The sequence below is a fragment of the Vicia villosa genome, linkage group LG5 (genome assembly GCF_029867415.1).
Source record: "Vicia villosa cultivar HV-30 ecotype Madison, WI linkage group LG5, Vvil1.0, whole genome shotgun sequence".
NCBI lineage: Eukaryota > Viridiplantae > Streptophyta > Magnoliopsida > Fabales > Fabaceae > Vicia > Vicia villosa.
The window spans coordinates 170,661,723-170,686,453 of NC_081184.1; the positions used below are offsets into that span (position 1 = coordinate 170,661,723).

The window sequence follows — 24,731 nt, forward strand, 5'->3', positions numbered from 1 at the left end:
GGATAGTTTTTGTTACAGCTTCGGATTTCGCTTGCCAAAAAAGAATGGCATGGGTCTGACGAGTGTTAGCAGCAAAAAGCCCACCGAGTTTTTTATCTTTATTGTTTTTTTCTCCAGCCACCAAAAGAGTGGTGGTTTTGGGGCTTAAGGGGGTGAGAACGCAGGTCTGGCCCAGATTGTCATGATTTTTGTTCACAGCTTCTCATCCAAGCAAAAAAAGATATGGGCCCAAGGGGTGTGGAAAATTATACCCCGTACCCCTACATTTATCCCAATACCCCTACAATTTTAAAAAAATCTCAATTTTATCCTTATTAAATTTTTAACTTTTTTTTTTATATTTTTTTTTCAATTTTACTGAACCGGATATCCCAGGGGTGGGTGTTCCGGTTTCTTTTTTTAAAATGCAGGAAGCCTAAGAACCCATAAAAGTGCATTAAGAAATTATCCCTTTTTATCTAAGCAGCCCAATTTCCCGATCCAATCCAAACCTCCTAAAACCTCTTCTTCATCCCGCGCAGTGTCTTTCCTCTCCAGTCTCCACTCCGTCACAATCACCGTCACCGTGAGTCCTCGTTCTCCCTCTCTCACACTCTCGTTGTTTTCTCTGCTTCATTTTGTTCTCTCATTACCTTTATCTATTCATGTATGCAACAAATTCACTAAACAAGTTCATTAGTTTAGTTAGTTAAACTTCGATTTAGATCACTGTTCAATCAATTTGTTCATAATTTTCATAATCTCAGCTAAATAATTAGTATTAATGGTTCTATAATGCTTCAATTAGTTCTTGCAAGTCTCTGTAGTTAATTTTTTTTCTTGTTCTGTTTTAGGGATTGTTTTGCGAAATACAGTTGAAATTGAAATTTCAATGTTCAAGACGCAGTGTGTTGTCGTTGCGTTGAACTGTTTTTTATGATGGAATGTGGTGTGGGAGGTATATTTGATTCTCGCGTTGTGCATAGTTACAAGAAAAGAAGGGTTTCCGCTTGTTGCATTACTCCGTCGAACGAGGTCATGAAGGAAACTGAGAGTTTATTGCATTCTTTATAATAAAAGAATTGTCACTAGCATTATTTTATTTGTTGTTTGGAGAGTAGGTGGGTTATATGATCATTTCTACCACCATTTCATTTTCTGGTGGCATAGTTCAAACTATGCATGTATATATATTATACGTAATAAGTAATACTAATACATATAAATAAAAAAAAAAAACCGGAACACCCACCCATGGGATATCCGGTTCAGTAAAATTAAAAAAAAAAGAACCGGAACACCCACCCCTGGGATATCTGGTTCAGTAAAATTGAAAAAAAAAATAAAAAAAGAAAAGTTAAAAATTTAATAAGGATAAAATTGAGATTTTTTTAAAATTATAGGGGTATTGGGATAAATGTAGGGGCACGGGGTATAATTTTCAGGGGTGTGTTGAGAAATTCGTGAGCCCATGATAATGTATTGCTTCTGATCCATTGAGTTTTTTATTCAGAAAGAAAAAAAAACAAATTTAAGAAATTAATAAAAAGAAAAAGGAAAATAACATGAAATTAGGGTTCTAAGCATTGTGACGAATCAAGTCCCTAACCCCATCTCCTTCTTCTCAGACTCTCTTCTTCGGCGCGAGCGAAACGGAGCGGCGGAGAACTCATCTTCTCCGGCCGAAAACTCCTCGCCGCTAGCACATATGGATGAAGCAAACGCTCCTCCTCACATCTCTCCTCTCTTATTTCCCCAAATCCATTTTAGATTCAAACCCTAAATTCTACACTGATTGAACTCAAACACCTCATAATCATTACACAAGGGAAAATTGGGCATAATGAAGATTCAGAAACATACCTGGAGGTGAAGGATACGCGAGTAAAGAACAGAAAACTGGTAATCTTCCGATTGAACGAGAAGTGAACGACGAGGTCAACTAGGTGATCCTTACGGTGAGTCTTTGAGTTCTTTAACTTCTTCTCTTCGCGAATTCCTTATTCTTCTGCTTTGATTCTTCTTCTCTTCTTCTCCTACGTTAACCTCTTTCTTCTTCTTTTTCAGCTCTGCTTAGTGTGACACGATTCTTGTCATTATTGAAGCTTACGCTTGACATTATCATCATGCTTGTGTTGTAGAGATGAAGAAGTGTGGATTGGCAGGTGACACTTGAAGGTGAACTGAAGATGTAACGAGGAAAAGATCTTTTGATGAGGTTGAAGATGTGAATAGAAGTTGGAGAGGATGCCGTTGCAAAGAGTGAAGGGAATTGAAGGGTGAGATGTTGAAGGTTCTGTGGTTTTGTGAATTGAAGGGTGAATAAATGGGAGAAAGAGAGTGAGAAGTGAAGAATAGTGAAAAAGGTTGAAGCCTGAGATGGGAGAATGATGCAAATCTTGGTTATATAGAGATGAAGAATTTCGATTCTGAAGGTTAGCTTATCCTCTGAACTTTGTTATGATTCAGTTTCTGTTAGTTGGTTTCTGATGCAGGGTGGTTAGAGTTTCTGTTTACAACAGTTAGAAAAGGGTAGTTGATTGATAGGTGGTTTGAATTCATTTAGGATTGGTTAGCAATTCTGTTAGGGTAGTTACCAATTGGTATTTTTGTTGTGCAAGTTTATTATGAATTGGCTTAGGTTTGTATCTGAATTTGCTGAGTTAGTTAGGGATTGATTAGTAATTGGTTAGGGACTGTTTCTGTTGTTGGCAGTTGGTTGTTAGTTATATATGTTAGGAGGTTGGTTGAGAGTCTGTTAGAAACAACCGATTTAGTTATATATGCTTGAAGTGTGTATTGTATGTATGACCATTTTATGTATTAATGATGCAGAGAATTCTGAACTGGTTTCTTTTTTGCTTGCAGGGCTTTGGAATGGTGTAAACAGATTTGTATTGGCTGGCAGCTATAGGATTTGGTTGATTAACATGGAAACACAGATTTAGGGACAGACTTAGGATGAATTTATGATTTTTGTTGTAATTTTGTGATGAAGTTTGAATATTGTAAAGATAATTGGAATTGAATGAGTGTATAGACATTTGAACTTTGTATTGACATTTGGATGTGTACATTTTATTCATAACTTAGTGAAATTCTCCTTTTTGGTAATGACATGGTTTCTTGGATTTCGAAAAGGAATTTGTTGACTCGAAGGATACTAGAGTGAATTTTAATGAAAAAGCCATCGAACGATGAATTTTGAACTTGATATTTTGAATAAGCTTAGGATGCTTTGAATGATGTTTGGAAATATGATGGATATTGCATTTTGACGAAATTTGGGTGAGAATAAATGGACAATAAAAAGGGACACTTGATTTTTTTGGTTTTGTTGAATGATGTTTGTCTCGTAAACTTGGTTTAAATGACTAAAAACCATGTGAATCAACCTTAGCTTGTTTGACCATATCTAGAGACTTGAAAGAGTATTTGAACTTGAACGGGTATGAATTATTTTCACATCATTGTTTGGATCCAAATGATAAATTTCACATATTCGGGTTAATCCAATACTTCAAGCGATAACAAAACCCACTTGAACCAAGCTAGAAGATAAGATGAGGATCAATTGAATTAAGCCTTAAATGACGATGAAAACCCTAATCCATAAGAGCAAGGGTGTTCCCAAAATTGTGTTCTCCTTGCTCGTGATCCATAAAACTCTCTGAGTCCCATTTCAAAGCACAGAGGAGAACCAGATGAATCAGTCTCTGTTGGATGTATACACCCCAAAAATCACAGTGAAACTTTAATAATTTAAGATTTATGATTCCAATGCCAATGGTTGTTTAATGATGCATGATTTTATTGATGACCTAAGATGTAAATGAATGAGATATGTAAGCCAATTAAGAATAATTAGATGAACAAATTTTGGGGTGCAACACCTTCAATGACAAGTAATTTGATAAGCATATGTTAATTACTTGCAAAAGTGTACAACATGAACTTAGAAAAGAAACGGATGAAGGTGTATGATGGTGAAGGAAGGATAATTCTAAAAGCATCATTGGAAGACAACAAGATCAAATAGAGGTAATTGATATTTCTTAACTTTCACACACACACACACACACACACACACACTATATATATATATATATATATATATATATATATATATATATATATATATATATATATATATATATATATATATATATATATATATATATATATATTCAAACAGTTCAAGAAGTTTAAATGCAAGCTAAAGAAACAGAGAACTGATAGTGGAGGTTGTTGGTGCGGTAAACGCAGCAAGTAGAAGTAAGTATTTTTGTTTTATCGTCTCCATAGGGATTAGTGCGAGGGAAAGAATATCCTTCAACACTCTCCATGTTTTGGAGCTTGGTTTGAATGGTTTAAAATTATAAAGTGCGGAAAGTAAAATTATGAACAAGAAAATAAATGCATTCCTTAGAGAATCGGTAACTTATCAAGCTTTGATTCCATCTATCCGTCAAAGACTTAAATCCATTGATCAGTTGTAAGCAACTAAAATACTTATCAATATAATCACATATCCCTCACATCAATGCTCATGTCTGCAACAAATGTACGGCTCAAAAACAAATACGCACAAGCAAAGTAATGCTTATCACTATACTACAATGACAACGTGAAAATGAAACAAGTTCTAAGTACAAAAGTCGTGCCAAAAATTCTAATACAATACATGTTCAAAATGGAATCACACCTAACACACAACATCATCCATAGATGAAGAAAAACATATATGAGGGGCTTGACTCTCACCCAACAATCTTGCAAACAAAAGATTAAATTATTCATTATCCTAAAAACTCGTATTGAAAACATAAAAGAAAGAATGATCTGAGTTTGTTAAAATACTAAACTCAGATCTCGAAATTATTCAATCAACTCTAACTCTCAAACCATAAGTATCGACATATGCAACGAATTCCTGCTCAAAGCATAAACTACACGACATTGACTTTACCAGGGTGGTAATTCAAACCAAAATCATAGTCTTTCAGAAATTTGAGCCACCTCCTTTGCCTCGTATTCAACTCTTTATGACTGAACAAATACTTTTAACTCTTATAATCACTAAACACTTCAAATCTAGAATCAAACAGATAATACCTCTAAATTTTAAGTACGATTTTTAATATTTACAAATAAAATCTTATGAAATTCTTATGCCTTCAAACTCTTTATGAAATTCTTTTTCAATATTTACAAATAAAATCTTACAATAATCATATGGAATTCAATTTTCACTTTATATTTTATTTGTAAGATTTTTATTTGTAAGATTTTTATTCATAAGATTATAGTTGTTTATATTTTATAGGGAAAATAGCTTTTTCGCCCCATGCCATATAGGCAATATTTGAAGAAACCCCGTAAAAAAAGTTGCATAGATTGCCCTAACTTTTCTAAATATTTTAATTTTAACCTTAAGCAGGACACATCATCAAAAATGCTGACGTAACATCTATTTTTTATTTTTTTTGTTGACTTGGATGACCAAGTAGCTTTTTTATTTAGTTTATTATTATTTTTAATGTCACATTGACATTATATATTATATTAATTTTTGGTTAATATTGAATGTCCAAAAATTTGATGGAGGTGGGAATAAAACCCACTCCCTTTCCTTCAGGGGACCAACGCTCTTACCACTAGACTGACTGCTTTATTTTGTTTTATACACGCATCGAATTGTCCTTAAAAATGTAAAGATTACTAAAAAAAAAAAAAGAACAATTCAATCATAATACAAAACCCTAAAGTTAAGTAATATATCCGCCCCCTCTCTTCAAACACATGAATCCTCCTCCTCTTTCTCCATTCTGCTAAACTCACAAACAACAATACCAGATAACTCTCTCCAATCTTCTCTCTCCTTTACGAGTATAGAGATGTAGAGAGTACCAGATCAGAATCTCTCTTTCTCTTGAATTCACCTCCGATTTGTGATTGCTGCGTTTGTAAGGCGGTGATGGATGTGATGAATAGTGTTGATGCGTTGTGGTGCTTCGATTACCGTCTTTGTATCAAGCTTGCGGTGGTGTTGTTACGTTGTTGTTCTGATGTTGTGTTGATTGTGCTAGTTTTTCGTTTTTGATACTCCTGAATAGTAACAAAAATAAGATTGAAATTGGGTAAATTGAATAGTTATAGATGCGAAAAAAATTGAAGAAATTGCAATGAGATAGATAGGTATCTTCAATGTTTTGAGAATTCGAAGGTTTTGCTTGGCGTTTGAAGTGATTCTGGGAGGAGTTCCTTGAGAATCGGAACTCTAATTAATGAGTAGTGAAGAAAGTATATGAGAAACCCTAAAATTGGTTGGAAATTGCAAATTAGAAACAAGAATTGAGGGAAATGGTGAACATGAGCGTCATTATTCTGATGCTTCTTTTTGCTTTTGGAGGTTACTATGAAATTGAAACTATGCTTGTGTCTGGGAAGTGTTCATGTTATAAATGGAAGTATTATTATATAAGAACAATTCAATGCGTGTATAAAACAAAATAAAGCATCCAGTCCAGTGGTAAAGGACGTTGGTGCCTTGAACAAAATGGAGTGAGTTTGATTCCCACCTCCATCAAAATTTTGGACATTCAATATTAACAAAAAAATTAATATAATATAGAATGCCAACGTGGCATTAAAAATAATAATAAATTAAAATAAAAAAGCCACCTGGTCATCCAAGTCAACAAAAAAAATAAAAAAATAGATATGACGTCAGCATTTTTGATGATGTGTCCTGCTTAAGGTTAAAATTAAAATATTTTTGAAAAGTTAGGCCAATCCACGCAATTTTTTTACGGGGTTTTTTTTCAAATATCGTCTATATGGCAGGGGAGAAAAAGTTATTTTCTCTATTTTATATGACTATTGAAAATAAGATATTGAGTGAAAATACAAAATTGTGATAATAATATCATTCTTACATAATTTATTTATAATATTGAGCAATTAAGCCGTTACAATATTTAATTTTGGTTTATAATCAAATGTTTATTTAATTCCATTTTGGTTTTTAATCAAATATAAATGTTTACACAATTGATCAAAAACGATATATTATGGGGAATGGTATGAATTTTTGTAAGATTCTTTGTAGCCTCGTGAACACTAGTTGATTTTGGAAAGACTAATTTATTTAAAACACTTGTTAATTTGGCCATGCATGACGAATTTAGGCATAAACATTTACATAATCATACTAATGAAAAGGGAAAGATAGAAAACTAACATAAATTCAAATGAAACCGTGTTAAGTGATGATTATATAATTTGAAAATTTCTTTGCCAACCTTCCAACCTTCTAGTTCACCTCTGGTGAAAAACCCAAACTACCCCTGACTTCGGAAATGAACTTCCGAAATGCAAGAAAAAGGTGTTTTCGGAGATGCATCTCCAAAAGCGCCTTTTTTTTTAAAAAATTTGGCTTATTTCGGAAGTTCATTTCCGAAAACAGCATTTCGGAAGTTCATTTCCGAAATATTCTGCGTTTTTCAGATTAAGCAAAACAGCCCCCTCCCCCAAATCATTTACCCTAATCTTCTTCAAACTCAACCCCAAAGAGATTTTTGTGCAAACCAGTTCCAAGCTACCTCAAAGGCTCCATCTACTTGCTCTATTACATTCTAAAGTCCTCCAATCTATTCAATAGGTAAGCATTTTGATTTTAAGATCTATGATTAAAATGTATATTATGGTGTTTACAAATAGCAAAAAATGTATTAGGTTAGGTTTATACTGATATTTTAGGATGTTTAGAATGTGTATACATAGGTTTGAATTTTGATTTTGGGGTCTGCCATTGAAGGTTGCAGAAAAGCTCTGCGCAGGGGTGTTTCGGAAGTTCATTTCCGAAAACACCTCCATCCCAGTTTCGAAAATGAACTTCCGAACTGTATCAGAAGTGCAATTTTTTTTTGTTTTTTCATTTGTCTCGCATATTAATCGATTTCGATTTCGATTGTTTACAGGAACATGACAGGGAACCAGCCAACACGCATCAGACAGGGCAGGGAGTCCCAGACTGCGTCGGCTAGACGCGAGCGGGCGGCGGCGCAGCTGGCGTCGACACGCGGGCGGGGCCGGGGACGCCGTGTGCGCGTTCAACAGGACTTGGTGGAGAGTTCATCTCCTTCAGGCTATAGGAGTAGGCTGGCTCGGGTATCTTCTTCCCGCCAGCGAGAGGAGGAGGAGGATGATGATGATGAGGAGGAGGAGGAGGTCATACCGGATGTTGACCCTCCAGTCGGGGAGGAGGAGGAGCTACAGGAGGAGCAGGAGGTGGATAGCTATCCGGGAGGGCCTTTTGACACTTCCCTGCTGATTCACTACCAGGATCACGTCGCTCGGCGGATCTGGGAGGGAGAGGTATTTTTTTTAACTTAGCCGTTTATTTGTCACCATTTTTTATAATTTTACCGTTTATTTATCGCTTATTTGTTTTTTTTTGTAACAGGAGAGAGAGCCATTGAAAATGGTGAACCACTCCAGGAAGATTTTCGGTCTGTTTAAACCAGCAGCTCTGTGGTTTAACGACCATGTGCGAGGTTCAGGGCTTAGCGGGCTCTGCATGACCGGGTACACCACCATCAGCACCGGCATGCAGGGGGCATTTGTGGAGCGCTGACACAAGGAGACGTCTTATTTCCACTTGCCGGTGGGGGAGTTGACGATCACCTTGCATGACATCCAGTGTCTTCTCCACCTGCCTATTAGGGGGCCGCTGTTGCACCACTCCAGGATCCAGAGGGTCGAGGCCATTGAGTGGATGATGCACTATTTGGGCCTGCCGCACGAGGTTGCTCACTCTGAGTGCGTCACGACTTGTGGGCCTCATGTCCGGTTCACTACACTGAGGATCTATTTTGAGTTCCACCTGGACGCGGCGGCCGAGGCCGAGCAGGAGGATAACGACCTATTCAGGGAGTACCACCGTGGCTGCGCTCTCCGGTGCTGGTACATGCATGTGGTAGGCGCTGCATGCTTTGTGGACAAGAGTGCGAGGTACGTCGACGTGACCTACCTCCGCTACTTCATGGACTTGACCACCGTTCACCAGTGGAACTGGGGGGCAGCTACTCTAGCATACCTATACCAGAAGCTGAATGAGGCCTCCAACTGGAGGACGAGGCAGTTGGTCGGATCCTGCACACTGCTTACGGTACCTTTTATTTTAACACATTATCGTATTTATTTATTTATATATGTTTCGTATTTAATTTTAATACATTATCTTGTTTCTATTTCAGAGCTGGATCATCTCCTACTTCTCCCGCATCCACGGCTTTCACATCGATCCTGCATATGTGGACGCTATGCCCAGGGCCGCCAGATACGCTCTCCAGAGGGGGAACGATGCGGTGGGACCATACCGTCTGTACTTGGACCGCACGATGCACGACGACGTCACCTGGAGGCATTTCGTCGACTACGCTCAGATTGTCCCCTTCGACGGCATTGCTCTTTATTCAGGCTGGTTGGCATGCGGGACCGGCATCATGGTTCGATATCTCCCTGAGCGGTGCATGCGTCAGTTCGGATTCGTGCAGCGGATACCCAGGTCACCCTTTGAGGCTGCTCCCGACACTGTGACCCGAGTGCAGCTCACTGCCATATGGGAGCATTGGGAGGATCATGTGGTACCGCAGGAGTACCGTCTCACTCGGGTCACACAGGACTGGCACAGTGAGGAGGGGTATGTCACATGGTTCTACCGGGTGTCACATCCTCTTATGAGACCCGACATTCCCGGCGCTCCTAGGCCAGCACACGAGGAGATCCTGGAGAACCAGCAGGCCGAGGATGATCACGCCATTGATCTCATGCCGATCTGCCAGCGGATATCGATGATTGGGCGGGACGCGTTGGATCGAGGTATCGTGGAGCGGGGCGGTCCAGAGGCAGTCGCGGTGATGGAGATGATCGTCCTTGATGCGGACCGTGCGGCGACATACACGCGGCAGAGGAGGTCTCAGGGCGAGAGGTTTAGGCACACCCAGTAGTGGTCGGGTTTATATATTTTTTGTTATGGGATTGTATCTTTAGCACACTATTTTTATTTTTTTCGGTTTGTATATAGTATTTTCATCGGATTAGTATTTTTTTTTTTGTTTATTTATCATATTAGTATTTTCAGTTTATCTGTTGCTTATTTTATTTGGCGTTTGCGTTTAATTAAAATGCGAGACAGTTTAAGAAAAAACATAAAAAAAACACAGTTTCTCCATAATTCGGAAGTTCATCTCCGAAGACACCCACCATGAGGTGTTTCGGAAGTTCATCTCCGAAGACACCCCCCATGAGGTGTTTTCGGAGATGAACTTCCGAATTAAGGAAATTTTTTAAAATAAAAAAGTGCTTCGGAAGTTCATTTCCGAAGCAGGGGTATTTTGGGATTTTCGCTGGGGGTGACCCCCATAGGGAGGTGGCCAAAGAAAAAACCTATAATTTTGCCAAAAAAAAAAAAAGTGATGAGTATATGAATTATATTTTAGTTTAGATCTCTCTCTCAATTAATTTTAAACTTGTTACCAAGGGGGAAGAAGCACTATCATTGAGGTATGTGTACATTGTTTAATTGTGTTGGCTCTTGTTATCATCTTAATGCCTTTGCTTTTGATAAATCAAAGTCTTGGTTCGAAGTCATAGGCACATTGTTTGTTTTATGAATCAAAACTTGTTTATTTATTGCTCTGTTGAATTTGCGGGATTTATCATCAATAATAATGCCAAAGAGATTTGATACATTTCCAATCGGAAAGTTCATCAATAATACCAAATAAATTTGATACATTTCCAATCGGAAAATTCATGTACTCATCATACCATTCCCAAAAAATCCATGTACTCATATACCATACTTTTTAGAGAGATGTTATTTTGTAGTTAGGATCTTATTTATGTTTTCAATATTAAACTGTATATCAAATCAAGATAAATTGTACCTTATGATTCAACTGTAAATTAGAAGCTACTTGAGGTCAATATTGAATGAGCTGAACTTGTAGGGTTGACATTTTCAAGGTTTAATTATGAAATTAAATTTCACTTATATGTAAAGTAAAGTAACGACTTCGAGTTTTTTTTTTTAATTCATGGAAATATGCTCTGAGATGGTGAATTTCAAGTTGTGTATTTGTTGCAGTTCAACCAGAAATCAAAAGAAGAAGTTCAACCAATTTCGTCTCTCCCTCTCACACACTCTCAGACAAACAAATATGAGTAAGTATTAACTCTGATATTTATAGTTATTTTCCCCTTCTATTGAGCTGTACTCACTGTCAAAATAAATTCTTATATAAACGGTTTCTTGAGTTGCAATTCAATTTTTAATATTTAATTTATTAAAAGAAAAGAAAATAATTAGATTAAAAAATTTCTATTAATTGTTATGTTTTTTTCTTCTTTCAGGAAGTCGGGATCCTAAATTTGGTTTCTTGATAGGACTGTGCATAGTTACTGTATTTTTTATCATTTTATATATTATTGTCCATTTTTGGAGGCTTTGTCAACATCGACAAGCCACATCTCGGTTTGTCATGCGGGCATGCACTTCATAAGCAGTGCATGCTCGACTTTTTATCCAAATCGGCTCATACCTGCCCATACTGTAAGGCAAAGATTTGAGATAATATCAGAATTAATATTAATAAGCGTTTGTAGTAGCAAAATTATAATATGCACTAGGTCTCATTTATAATATGCACTAGGTCTCATTTATAAAGCTTCACAAAATCAACATCAATTGTTTTTTAAAAGAAATTCAAATTTTATTGTATCTATTTCTTCTAAGAAATTAAGAGAGTTAATCCCAAAAAAATTCCGTATTCAGGGATTAACAAACAAGCAATAGAAATAAGCCCAATTAATTTATTCTTATTAACAGTTAAGATTTGGCGTAAGTCATTTTTACTTACCCCTGATGTCAACAGATTTTATATATATATATATATATATATATATAAATTAAAAAGATAAATACAAGAAAAATAAAAATAGTTTTCTATAATTTTTTGGGTTAATAGTCATTTACCTCGGTAATATATGGGTTTTGATTTACCCCTTTAAAAAAAATTTTAAAAACTTTCTTGAAATATTAAAATTCTAAGTCTTTTGTCTTAGATGAAAAAATTATTTCTGTAAAAGTTTTTTTTTATTTACCACTCTAGTTTTTACATGATTAAGGGTTACACAAAATTATAGGGGTATATAAATTTTTTTTTTAAAGGAGTAAATCAAAACACGTCTATATTACGAGGGTAAATCACTATTAATCCTAAATTTTATAAAAAAAAATGTGTTTGTGTGCGCGCGCACATGTGCATGTTAATAATGTGCTCATGATATTGCTAGTATGGTTCAACATCTACTATAACAAACTCGTAATATATATAGCGGAAATTGAAAGGTAAGCTAATTTAAATTAAATGATGCATATTCCAAGCATTTAATATTATGAACAACTCTCAGAACGCAATTACTAAGACATTGCAGTTAAGAGAAGGATAAGACGTTGAATTTCCATTTACCTTGGGGTGGAGGAGGTGACCCCATTTGAGAGAGTTAGGAGAGATCATTGAGGGAGAGTGAGGAGAGTGGTAATAATAACAATTTTGATTGAATGAGAAATTGTAGCTTTTATTGATGCAAGTGTTTCTAAAATGACTAATTAGGGTTTATATAATTTAATTATTGATTTGTTAACTATAATTTATTTTGTAAAAATAAATTAGAATGGTGATTTTTATTTGAACAGCCACTGTAATTTTTTTATCAAGGCATAGCTTTAGCACTATTCTCATAACTCATTTTCTGTTTTTCTTTTTAAATCTCTACTAATACTTATAATTTATTAAAATGTAATTGTAATTGATACTATAAATTAAGCTTACTTATCTAGATGATTGTCGGGTATCTCGTTCTAACTCCTAAAATTATATGATCTTGAGCTCCGACAATTAACTACCATTTAAATGGTACAAAGACGAAGTGCTGAACTCTAAAAAAAAAAATCTTTAATTAGTGGGATCATGATATCCCAACGGTTCATTTTTATGTTTTTACCAATTTTAAACTCATTTTAATCAGATCATTAAGCAATTAAATTCAGCTTATAAATTATACGAGCATATAGAATTTGAAAAAGAATGGTGCACTCAAATTGTTGGTAAAAGAAGCTTTGAAATCATATTACTTTTAAGATTTCAACAGTGTTGTAATATTTTTAATTTCAACGTACTATTTATAATATTTTTTCTTAAACAACAATAACAATTAAATTTGAGCTTAAAGTCATTTAAAGTCATATAATTTCAAGAGAAGAAACATCTAATGGAGGATATAATATAATCATTTTTTTTCTTTCTATCTGTGACAAATTCAGTACTACATGCTTTAATTAGCTAATGGAATATTTTTTAAAAACTAAATCAATTAACTAAAATCACATTTAAAGATCAAATTTGCTCACAAAGACATACTTGAGTATGTTTTTAAAATTTAATACTACAAGATATTATTGTGACGGTGTTGTACACGTTTGAATTTTTAAAACAAAAATATTTTAGAACAAACATAAATTAAAGCAATTTTTTAATGTTTACTTGTGAAATTTATTTTTTAAACATAAATGTATATTATTAAAGTTGAAATATAAAAAAATTTATGTAAGAATGATATTGTTTTGTAACTCTAATCGAGTTCTAAGTTGAGGCAAAGTATTAGATGTAACATTTTTTACATTTTGTTCTTTTTATTTCAAATTACACCAAGCACTCTAATACAAATAGTATCTCAAAATTTTGCCCTACAATTTGGACAGATACGAGCAGATTTTAATAAAAAATCGAACATGCACTGCTTAGGAAGTGCATGTCCGCATGGCAAACTATGAAGTGTGTCTCCAATTTCAAACAATCAAACTCATAGACACAGATCGCACATTGACTTCAAACTCATAGACACATATGCACATTGACTTTGTGCGTGTGGAGAGGTAGATGAGTCAAATGTTGACTCACTAACTCTCTCTCGGATTATCCGAGAAACGGCTTATCGTCGAGGAAGCCTAAAAAAAGAGCAATAATAAACAAAATAATAAAAAGGGCTGTAAGCACGCCAACTTCTATCCAGATCGCCGAGATAGGAATATGCTCTGATGCTGGAAAAAAGAAGAAGATAAATTAACAATAAAGAGTTTGCATATGTAATTTCAATGGGAAGCAATGATCTTACCTCTTGGGGTGGAGGGGGTGAATCCATTTGACTTGAGAGAGTGAGGAGAGTGAATGAGGGAGAGACTGAGGAGAGGGAGAGCCTGAGGAGACTGAATCCATTTGCTGTGCATTACTGCGCTTTTAAAATTGGGTTCTAGGCTCAGAAATTCCTATTAATATTTTAATTAATACATTTTTTATTTCTGTAAAAATAGTATTATTTAATTAGTTTAGAAACATATTAATTAGGAATATTAAATATTAATTCATTTTAAAATATATTAATTAATAATTATCCTAGTCATCATGATGAATGATTCATGTATTTTGAAACAAATAATACCAGTTGAATTGTTTCTATTGATATTCTTGAGTATGAAAAAGGGAATCAAGTTTGAACAGTTTTATAATTTCTACAAACAGAAATATGTCCAACGTGTTTATTAGGCTCATGAGATTATGATAGCAAATGTGCATAAACTTATTTAACTCATGTTAAAGATATAATGAATATTTTCTAACTAAATAAAATATGTGTATTACCTTAATTATTACCCATGAGAGTGAGGAGAGTCAGAGAGGGAGAGAGTGAGGAGAGTAAACATTAATATATATATATATATATATATATATATATATATAATGTGTCTTTGTGTGTGCGCGTGCGTGCACGTGTGTTTGTGTGTCTAATTAATTAATGTATTTGTGAGTTTGTTAGAATTTGAATTTATAATTTTAAATAGAAATTCAATATGTGATTCTGATTTAGTAATTAATAATATATTGTTGTGTCTATGTAAGTATTTTCCACAATTAAAGTCATGAGTTGCATGAACCGGGCTGCTACTGAGGAGATGAAAAAGAAAACATTATTGCCTTATAAACATGGTTTGTTAGGTTTCTTGGGATCTAATCATCGTATGGATCAGATTTTTAGAGAATGCAACAACTTAAACAAATCTAAAAGATAAGAAAATGCAAATTATCAAAATTTAAACTACAGCAGATAGAGGAACTAAAACAAACTTGATCGATTCACACTTTTTTTATTGATGGGAAAATACTTTCATTAATGAGAAATAAAGCCAGGAGCCCCCACAGGAGGGTAAACTCCACACCAAGTCTTGGAACCAACTGAATAGGCTAGCCTAGCCAAGTCATGTGCTTGGGCATTACAAGTTCTGCTGTGATACAGTAATGAAGAGAAATTGAAAACACCTAAAAGATCTCTAATATCAACAACCAGAGGGTCTAAAGCCACATTTGTTTGTATAGCATTCACACAATCCACCACAGCCTTTGCATCTGTCTTTAAAATGATCTTCTTTAAATGTAAGTCTTTAGCAATAGAAAGCCCCCACCGAATTGCCATGGCCTCACCCATTGTGGCCCCAACTGAGAGTTCCTCGCGATGACAAGCAGAGATGGAGATTTTGTTGCTGCAGTCCTTGACAAACAGAGATCGATTCACACTTTGATAATAAAGCATGCAGAACACTTTGATATTCTTTGGTATGAAAAAGGGAATCAAGTCTGAACAGTTTTATAATTTGTACAAACAGAAATATGTCCAATGTGTTTGTTAGTAACAAACTTTTAGTTAGGCTTATGAGATTATGATAGCAAATGTGCATAAACTTATTAACTCATGTTAAATATATCATGAATATTTTCGAATATTACCTTAATTATCACCCATGAGAGCGTTAGAGAGAGAGAGTGGATGGTGAATTCTTTTAGTGAGAAGTGAGTGAGGGGAAAACCGTTGGATGGTAATATATAAGGAACTGAGTTTGGAGAAAGAATGATTTTTGTTTATGTTGAGTTGGAGAAGTGATGTAATGGAATGATCGTGGAGAAAACTGTGAAAATGTTTGTCATTGTTGCAGTTCGTGGGAGACAAGTTGCAATTCTTTTGTTTTTTATAGAAATTTGGAAATGGTGACCAAATTATGAAAAATGCTTCTCATTCTACCAATTCCATCTTTCATCTTTCAATTATCCATAACTCATTCAATTATAATAATTCTGATTATAAGGTATCTTTTGGCTTTATAATAAATTTGTAAAAAAACAATAGACTTGGAATAAATACAAAGAAAATAGAAATAGTTTTCTATAAATATTATGAAAATAATGAGTCTTTGCGTGTGCGCCCGCGCACGTGCATGTGTGTGTTTGTGTGTGTTAAATTAATATACTTTGCAATGACTGTGATCGAAAGGAAACTTCACGCTTCCACTGGTTGTATCGCAAATGTGGGTCTTGTGGCTATTATAATTCTCGATTGATCAAGCGTGAGACACGTTGAAGCTGCTCTTTGTGTGTTTCCTTTGACGGGATAAACTTCTTGTCTTGAAACTTCTTGTCTTGAAAGTACTTGTCGATTTGAACATTCCAAGCTTTTGGTGCTTGATTGAGACCGTAGAACGCCTTATTCAACTTCAAGACTTTTTCTTCTTGCCATTTTAATTCATAGCCCAATGGTTGCTCGATATAAACTTCTTCTTCGAGGAAACCATTCAAGAAGGCTAACTTTACATCCATTGGATAGATGTTCCATTTATTTTGGGCTGCCAAAAAAATGATCAGTCTAATAGTTTCAAGACGAGCAACGGGAGCAAATACCTCATCATAGTCAATTCCTTGTCTTTGAATATATCCTTTCGCCACCAATCTTGCTTTATATCTCTCCACATCTCCTTTTGCATTCTTCTTCGCCTTGTACACCCATCTTACTCCGATTGCTTTGTGTCCTTGTGGAAGTGTAGTAAGTTCCCACGTATCATTCTTCGTGATTGACTTGATTTCTTCGTTCATGGCGTCTCTCCACTTTGTGTTTTTCACCGCTTCTTGGTAGCTTAGAGGCTCACAATCACCAAAAAGACAAAAGAGGTTAATGTTGTTTAGGTTTTTGGTTACCTCATAAATCTCTTTAATGCTCCTTAGTCGCGGTGTTCTCTCACTTAAACTTGTTTCTTCCAACCTTGGTGTCGGTGAGGTCGGTGGTGTAAGATATTCCTCTATCATTGGTTGTTCAATTTCTTCTTCTTCTTCAAAGTAAGGAAGAAAATCATACCTTTCTTCTTGAACACTCAAATCCCAACAATCCTCTTCATCGAACTCCACGTTGCAGCTTATGACGATATTTCCACTATTTGGATTATAAAGCTTGTATACTTTGGAGCTTCAGTCGTAACCTACGAGCACATATTTCTCACTTTTATCATCGAGATTTGTTCTTCTTTCGTCTGGAATATGGGAATGAGCAATACTTCCAAACACTTTGAGGTGAGAGATCCCGGGCTTCCTTCCACTCCATGCTTCTTGTGGTGTCTTCTCGTGCACACTTCTAGTTGGGGGGCTATTTGTCAAGTAAACTACACATGCCACTGGTTCGGCCCAAAACTCCTTCGCCATCTTCTTGCTCTTGAGCATGCTTCGCACCATGTTAAGTATGGTTCGGTTCTTTCTCTCCACTACTCCAATTTGTTGTGGCGATCTTGGCGCAATCAATGGACGACAAATTCCATGGTCTTCACAATATTTGTTGAACTCATTTGAAGTGAACTCTCCTCCTCGATCGGATCTCATGGCCTTAATTGAAAGACCACTTTCTTTCTCCACAAGGGCTTTGAACTTCTTAAAGTTTTCAACCACCTCTGACTTCTCCTTCAAGAAATAAACCCATGTTTTTTCTGGAATAATCATCAATAAATATGAGAAAGTACTTACTCTTTCCAAAAAGTTGAGTTTGATTGGTTCACAAACATCTGTGTGTATGAGCTCTAGCGGCTTTGTGGCTCTTGATGTTGATTCCTTTGGAAAGCTTTTTCGGAATTGCTTCCCAATTAGATATCCTTCACAGAGTTGGTTTGGGTGGTTGATGCTAGGAAAGCCTATCACCATCTCCTTCTTTGCAAAACATTCTAGTCCATCGAAGTTGAGATGCCCAAATCGTAGATGCCATAGACATGAAGAATCGGCATAGAAAGGCTTGAGACACTTTGCTACATCATTTTGAATGTTCAAAAGGAACATTCTATTATTTTACATAGGCACCTTAGCAATTAAGTTATTTCTACAATCTCTTAAGAAAAGACTATGTTCTTTCAAGTGGATGTCATAGCCTTTCTTTAATAATTGTCCCAAGCTCAAAATATTATTCTTCATGTTAGGCACATAGTAGACATTTGATATAAATTGATGAATACCATTCTTCAAGCGTATGAGAATTTTACCTCTTCCTTTGACTGGTATCTTCGAGTTATCTCCAAATGAGACATTGCCAGTTACTGCTTCATTGATCTCTACAAACATGCTTCGATCGTCTCACATGTGGTTGCTTGCGCCAGTGCCGAGGTACGACTTGTTTCTTTTCTCTTCAACTTTGTTTTGACATGCTAGTAGAAAAGTTTCTTATTCTCCACCTTTTTCTTCTACAAAGTTAGCTTCCTCTTCAACCTTCTTCGAGAATCTACACTCTGATGAATAGTGACCAATCTTGTTGTAGTTGAAGCACTTGATTTGTGATTTTTCGTACCTCGACCATGAATTTCCTCTTCCACGACCTCTTGTCGCTTGTGGATTCCAACTTCTTTCTCCATTGTTGAAGTTGTTAGAGTAGTTGTTGTAACCTCATCTTCCTTCTCCTCCACGTCCACGATCTTGACCACAACCTCGTCGTCTTTGGCTCTTGTAGTTTACATAGTTTGTTTCCTTTATGTTGAGTTGTAGTAGTTGCTCTATAGCCTCCTTTAGTTTAGTTTTTCTCTTTTGTTTTTCTTCATATGCTTGTAAGGAACCCGTGAGTTGCTCTATGGTCATGGTCTTGAAATCCTTGTTTTCTTCAATGTTGGTAACAATGAAGTCAAAACTTGTATTTAAAGTGCAAAGTATTTTCTCCATGACTTTCACATCATCGACATCTTCACCATTTCTTTTAAGTTGATTGACTACGGTCAATACTCGAGAAAAATAATCAGAAATTGACTCCGAATCCTCCATAAACAAGCGTTCAAAGTCACCTCTAAGAGTTTGAAGACGAATCTTTTTTACCTGCTCAACTCCTTTATTGCAAGTTTGAAGCTTGTCCCATGATTTTTTGGCCGTCGTTGCGTTGGATATCTTCTGAAAAGTATCTTCATCCACCGATTAATAAATGAGGAAGAGAGCTTTCTTGTCTCTCTTTCTTGACTCCTTCAACGTATCTTTCGCACTTTGGCTTAACGAGACTTCATCTTTCTCTTTGAAGCCTTTCTCAACGATATCCCACACGTCTTGAGATCCTAGTAGCGCCTTCATCTTTATACTCCAATTATCATAGTTGTTCTTTGTGAGATCGGTATTTGGAAAGGGAAACCTCCATTCGCTATTTTTGAGGATCTTGAAGCTCTGGTACTACTTTGTTGGAATTATGATTGTTTTTGTGTGTAGGGTAAGTGTTTAGAAATATTATAGGCTTGAATAGAAATTTGATAGGTAAGAGAATTCTTTATGGAAGAGAGAACTTTGTATTTTGCTTGATACACATGTGTGAAATTACATCTCTATTTATAGTACTCTAAGGAGAACTCTAGACTCAGTAATTCTAGAGAGTTCTCAATCCTAGAAATTCAAAGAATATTCTAGAGAATACTACAATAATAAGAAATATCTAGACTCTCCAAATACTACAAGAATTCTCTAGAAACTTTACACAAAATTACTTAAGCCCAAAATAACTAAGCCCGAGAATACCAATAATAATTAAGCCCAAATCAAATTTATTATTTCAACAGTTACAAACTCTAGAGGATATAAAAGAAGGATATACAGCCCAGTTGGAACTTGAACAAATGCCTCTCTTCAGCAAAATAAATAGATGGAGTAATATTACATTACTTTAACAATCAGATTTGTTCTTTTTTCTCAAAATCAATTTTTTTATAAAACTGAGCAGTAAAAATTTAAGAGCATATACGTTGGATTAATACCATAAGTTACACGATGTTTTCACGATAAAACGAAATATGTACAATGAAAATTTTAGTCAATCAATGACTTAATTAATACAAATTCAATTTGAACAAGCCTCGATTATGCAACAATCTTCACTCCATCATACGGGACAATGATCCCTTGTCTGAGGTCTTTGCCTATTTGAAGGGGAAAAACTGTCAATTTTATTTCGTAACAATTTTTACTCGGTTCTACCAAAGTTTTTAATTTGCTCTTATCGAATTGTCAATCCCTCCAACACAATACAATACAAATCTTGATTTGAACCACAAAAATTTCACAAACATTAATAATAAATGAACCTCTTCTATGATAGATCTCACACTCCCTGATAATTAAGAAGCAACCAAATCATGGTAATGTTCCTAAAAAATGAAGATAAATTCCTATGCAATTGAAGATTGTGAAAATATGTATTTGAAAAGCTAAAACTCCGTTTTGAACAACTTTCAAAGTTATGATATTATGATTATATGTTTGGAAAAATACACAAATGATTTTTATATGTGTTAGAGATAGATGACTAAAAATGAGTTAAAATACCCTTTTGATTTAATAACTTAAAACCCGGTTTTTAGTCATTTGATTCGAATAAGTGATTCTACTCAAAGAATCATGTGATTCCAATCCAGCTGACATAACGAAAATTCAGGATTTGAGGTGAACTATTGATTCGAATAAGTTTTTAGCTTGATTCAAATCAAACTTGCTCCTAATTCGAACAGGAAAGCTCGTGATTCAAATTGCACAGGTGGTGGAAAATCATGATTATGATATTCATTTATTAATTTGAAAACCATGCATAACCTTAAAACGAATCATACTTCAAAAAATTGTTATTTTTAAAAGAATACAAAATTTGATTGAATCTAAAGCTGTATGAAAGGAATCATTCGTTCATGCATTTCTGACCCAAATATTTGACTGATTTGACTTGAACCACTTTGCATCCACTTTTATCTAAATATGAGTAATGCATGCATTTGCCAAACCCATAATAAGTAGATAATTTCATGAAAGAACATAAGATCCAAACCTATATTAGAGCACATAAACGTGCGTTCGACTGTGACCATTCTAGTAATGAAATCAGACTGAAGATAGAATCACAGTCATACTTATGGTTGTTTTTTTAAAATATTTTGATAGCAAAGAAACAACCAAATGAGAAGTCGTCAAATGCTGAGACTCTTGAGGATGAAGACTAATATCTGGTCTCACCCGTCCCATGCTCCACAAAATTCATCGTCAGTGAAACAATAGCGAGTTGGTGAAGCTCAAGTTTCATGAGTTTCTTTCTCAGAATATGAACCTTGCTCATAACATCGTTCAGGTACCTCTCTTTCTTCCTTCCTTTTCACCATCATCATCACATATACTTGCTTACATTAATATTTATGCTACATGCGGTGTTGCGATTGCTGTTATTATGGTCGCTGCAATGCAAATTACGTTCGTTTCGGTGTGATGGGAGGTGTTGGAAATACATTGTTAAAAAGTTGATGTTAAGATTTTTCATTTGTAAACTGGGCTTTGTAGTTCCGAGATTTTGAGTTTTGATGAAAATACTTAAGTAAACATGGGCGAAATTGTCTTATGTGATTTCTAATGGCGGTCGGACGCGTAATTTTAATTCACAATGCAATTGCGGGCTAATCTGGTTGCAGAGACTATTGCGGCCGCAATTGTGGTTGCAAACTATTTGAAACCATGCTACACACATAAACATTTATTATTGTATTGAATTAGAGTGTTGGCACTACTAGTAAGATTAAAGCATTTTTTTGTGTGGAAGAATTTGTTAACTCAAATCTTGTAGAGTTGTAGAGCGTCGAACCAGAGGATTAGTTATATGGAGGTCAGGAAGTGTTATGTGGGTACCGTGGCGAAAACTATCAAGGGCCAACAGCAAATACCAAACATAATTCAAAGAGTGAGTCAGTTGTGTGGAATCAACAACAGCATGATAACATGACGCCCGAGGAGATGGAGTTTAACTGGATGCAGGAATACTTTAAATCATAAAATCCTTTTAGAAATGAACATTTCACATATCGATTAGTCAATCAGTGTAAAAAGTTTTGAAGATGACATTTTACAGCTCTTAAAGAGCTTCATCATCTCACATTCAACAGCATTCTGCAGTAAACCATTTTGGTGTTTATCCTTGACCTTTGTATTTAAGGTGGTGTCCTACCTCTAATCTAAATTTTTCTTCATAAAATGACAACATCCAGAAAATAATATGGTTATAATTTGTTACACAATTTTTGTATCCCCAATAAAACCTAATCGCCTGCAACCACTTCGAACATTCATAATAGAAGAATCTATGCTACATTTTAAGGACTGGGACTACCAGTGTGTTTTCGTATTGCATCATTTACGCAACATCAGCTGCAGTTGCAACACTTGATTTCTTTGTTCCGGAGGCAGAAGATTTATCTGCTCCGGTGTGAGACTCATGACCTGCTGAAGCAATGCCTTCTCCATATCTGGGGTCAACTGCATTTAACAAAGGAGAGAACATCAATAGACTGCAGGGCAATTTCATGAGAATAATGCTAATTTACAATGATTACCGCAGGAGGCCGAAGAGACTGATTAGCAGCACCCATCTGACCAGAAACCATAGATGGTGGTCCCGGAGGACCAGAATGCTGTGATAGATTTTCTGAAGGACCAGGCATCCAAGAAGACCCTCTATCAATTTGCATTGAATTTTCAGCTTGACTGCCAAAATCAGACCTGAAAGGCATATTTCCAACCTAACATACAAGCATGACTTAGCACCTGAATAACCAAATACTATCAAGCAAATAGTATTGTTAAAATCATCAGGACTGATACGGCTTTTCAAGCCATTTTACTTATGTTTGCTTTTTTCAGTTGAATCACCAAAATCACCTTGGTTTTAGGCAAATGCCAGCACACTGGTTAATTAAACAAAACTTATAAGCTCAATTGTGAGAGTCAAATGGGCAAATGATACATTTGTACGGATTAAATGGTGTACATTTTTATTTTCTGTTATTAATTGGTTTCAACTTTTGGCATTCACCAATGGTATTCATCTGTGCAATATGGCAGTAGAGCAGAGCCTGACTGCTATAAGACTTCATAGCCTTACATTTTTCAGCACTGGGTCTGGAAGTGATTGTGGCCCCTATCTCAGAAACTAGGTTCTGATGCAGGTGGTATTCTTCACATGTAAAAAAAACCATACCTCCATTTTCTTTGGGGAAAATATCAGTTGCAGCAGTCCCTATTTTCTATTGACACCCTACTATAGTGTTATTGGAATCGGCTACCGGAAGCTGTAACCCGGGAATCGGGATAGATAACTATAGTTTCATGTTTCAATAATCAATGAAGTAACGAGTCATAAACTCATGATGGCAATGGTTAAGCATTATGAAAGCCATTTGATGCCCCAGAGCCCAAATCACTAACTCATGGTACTAAAGCAGTTTTCAAATCCTAACTATCAGTTGTATTTTCTATCTTGACATACCTGACCAGGTGTCTGCAATGGTTGTTGACTAGAGGCAGTTGGCATTTGTGTTGGATGATGTGGCTGTGAAGATGAATGAACAGAGGGTGGAGGTATCTTTGGAAGTTGTGATGATTGTAGAACAGTTTCCGGAGCCACTTGCGGAGTCAGATGTCCTTTGGGCTGTTGTGGCATCTGCATAGAATGTGCAACCATGAGCTGAGACTGATGACTCGTTGCAGGAACAGTAGAATAAGAAACTGGCACTGAAGGCTGGTTTTGGTGTTTCCTCGGAGGAATATGAGTGTGAGATACACCTGCTTGATCCTGTGTGCCACCCTTTCCAGGCAATAATGGGGCGGGCTGAACACTTGGCTGTTGTGTTGGCTGTACTGTCTGCTGACTGTTCTGCGGAACCACTGGCTGAGCTTTCGGAACCTAGAAACAAACATTACTTAACATGTAAATTTCTACAATAGAAGGTTGTGAAAAATGACATCAAAATATTGAGAGAAATACCGCTTGTGGCGACTGCACCATTCCAAGCATGATTTGTTCCTGAAATAGTATTTAAATGGACAAAAATTAATGGACAAATATTCTCAAAGTTAAGCAAATAACTAAGGAGGCTGACGCCCATGAAATAGTATTTAAATGAGATTAGTTTAAATTTTAAAGGTGTGTTAAAATTTCATATCAAAAGTTGAAATGTCATACTTTACCGTCTAAAGTAAAATTTAACTTCTAAGGGACCAAATCCAACTCAAAGAACATTGGTGAAATAGATAGAAACATCATGTGTGAAATGGGACAGCCTAAAAAGATCTTCGTGTAGAAAGAAAATTTTGCTTTTTCAAGTAGTGTCATGAGGTCAAGCATAAAGCAAATTCGCATCATTTAATAATCGAACTCAATAATCTATAGTCAATGGCATCAAGAAGTGAACTATTAGAAGTTCCAAATGATTTGAATGCTCACTAAAGAGTAAAGAATACAACTAAACTGTAACAGAAGCGCCACGTGTGGTGGGTGAG

General features: G+C 35.6%; 1 protein-coding gene and 1 long non-coding RNA gene across 3 annotated transcripts; one reads left to right on the top strand and one right to left on the bottom strand.

Annotated features, from left to right (window-relative positions):
• The first annotated feature begins 1,570 nt into the window (after positions 1-1,570).
• LOC131608198 (uncharacterized) lies at positions 1,571-3,039 on the top strand. 2 transcript variants are annotated; one of them, XR_009285528.1, is made up of 3 exons: positions 1,571-1,937; positions 2,047-2,414; positions 2,848-3,039. It is a non-coding gene; the product is annotated as an uncharacterized LOC131608198 (long non-coding RNA). The 2 variants fall into 2 exon arrangements; XR_009285527.1 differs by having other exon boundaries at positions 2,121-2,414.
• Positions 3,040-22,249: 19,210 nt separating this feature from the next.
• Positions 22,250-24,261, bottom strand: LOC131606014 (cleavage stimulating factor 64-like; the record flags this gene model as incomplete). Its single annotated transcript, XM_058878301.1, has 4 exons — positions 22,250-22,709; positions 22,787-22,972; positions 23,719-24,135; positions 24,217-24,261. Coding segments are annotated over 4 exons (774 nt in total), but the record flags the coding sequence as incomplete, so codon positions are not given.
• Between the last annotated feature and the right edge of the window lie 470 nt (positions 24,262-24,731).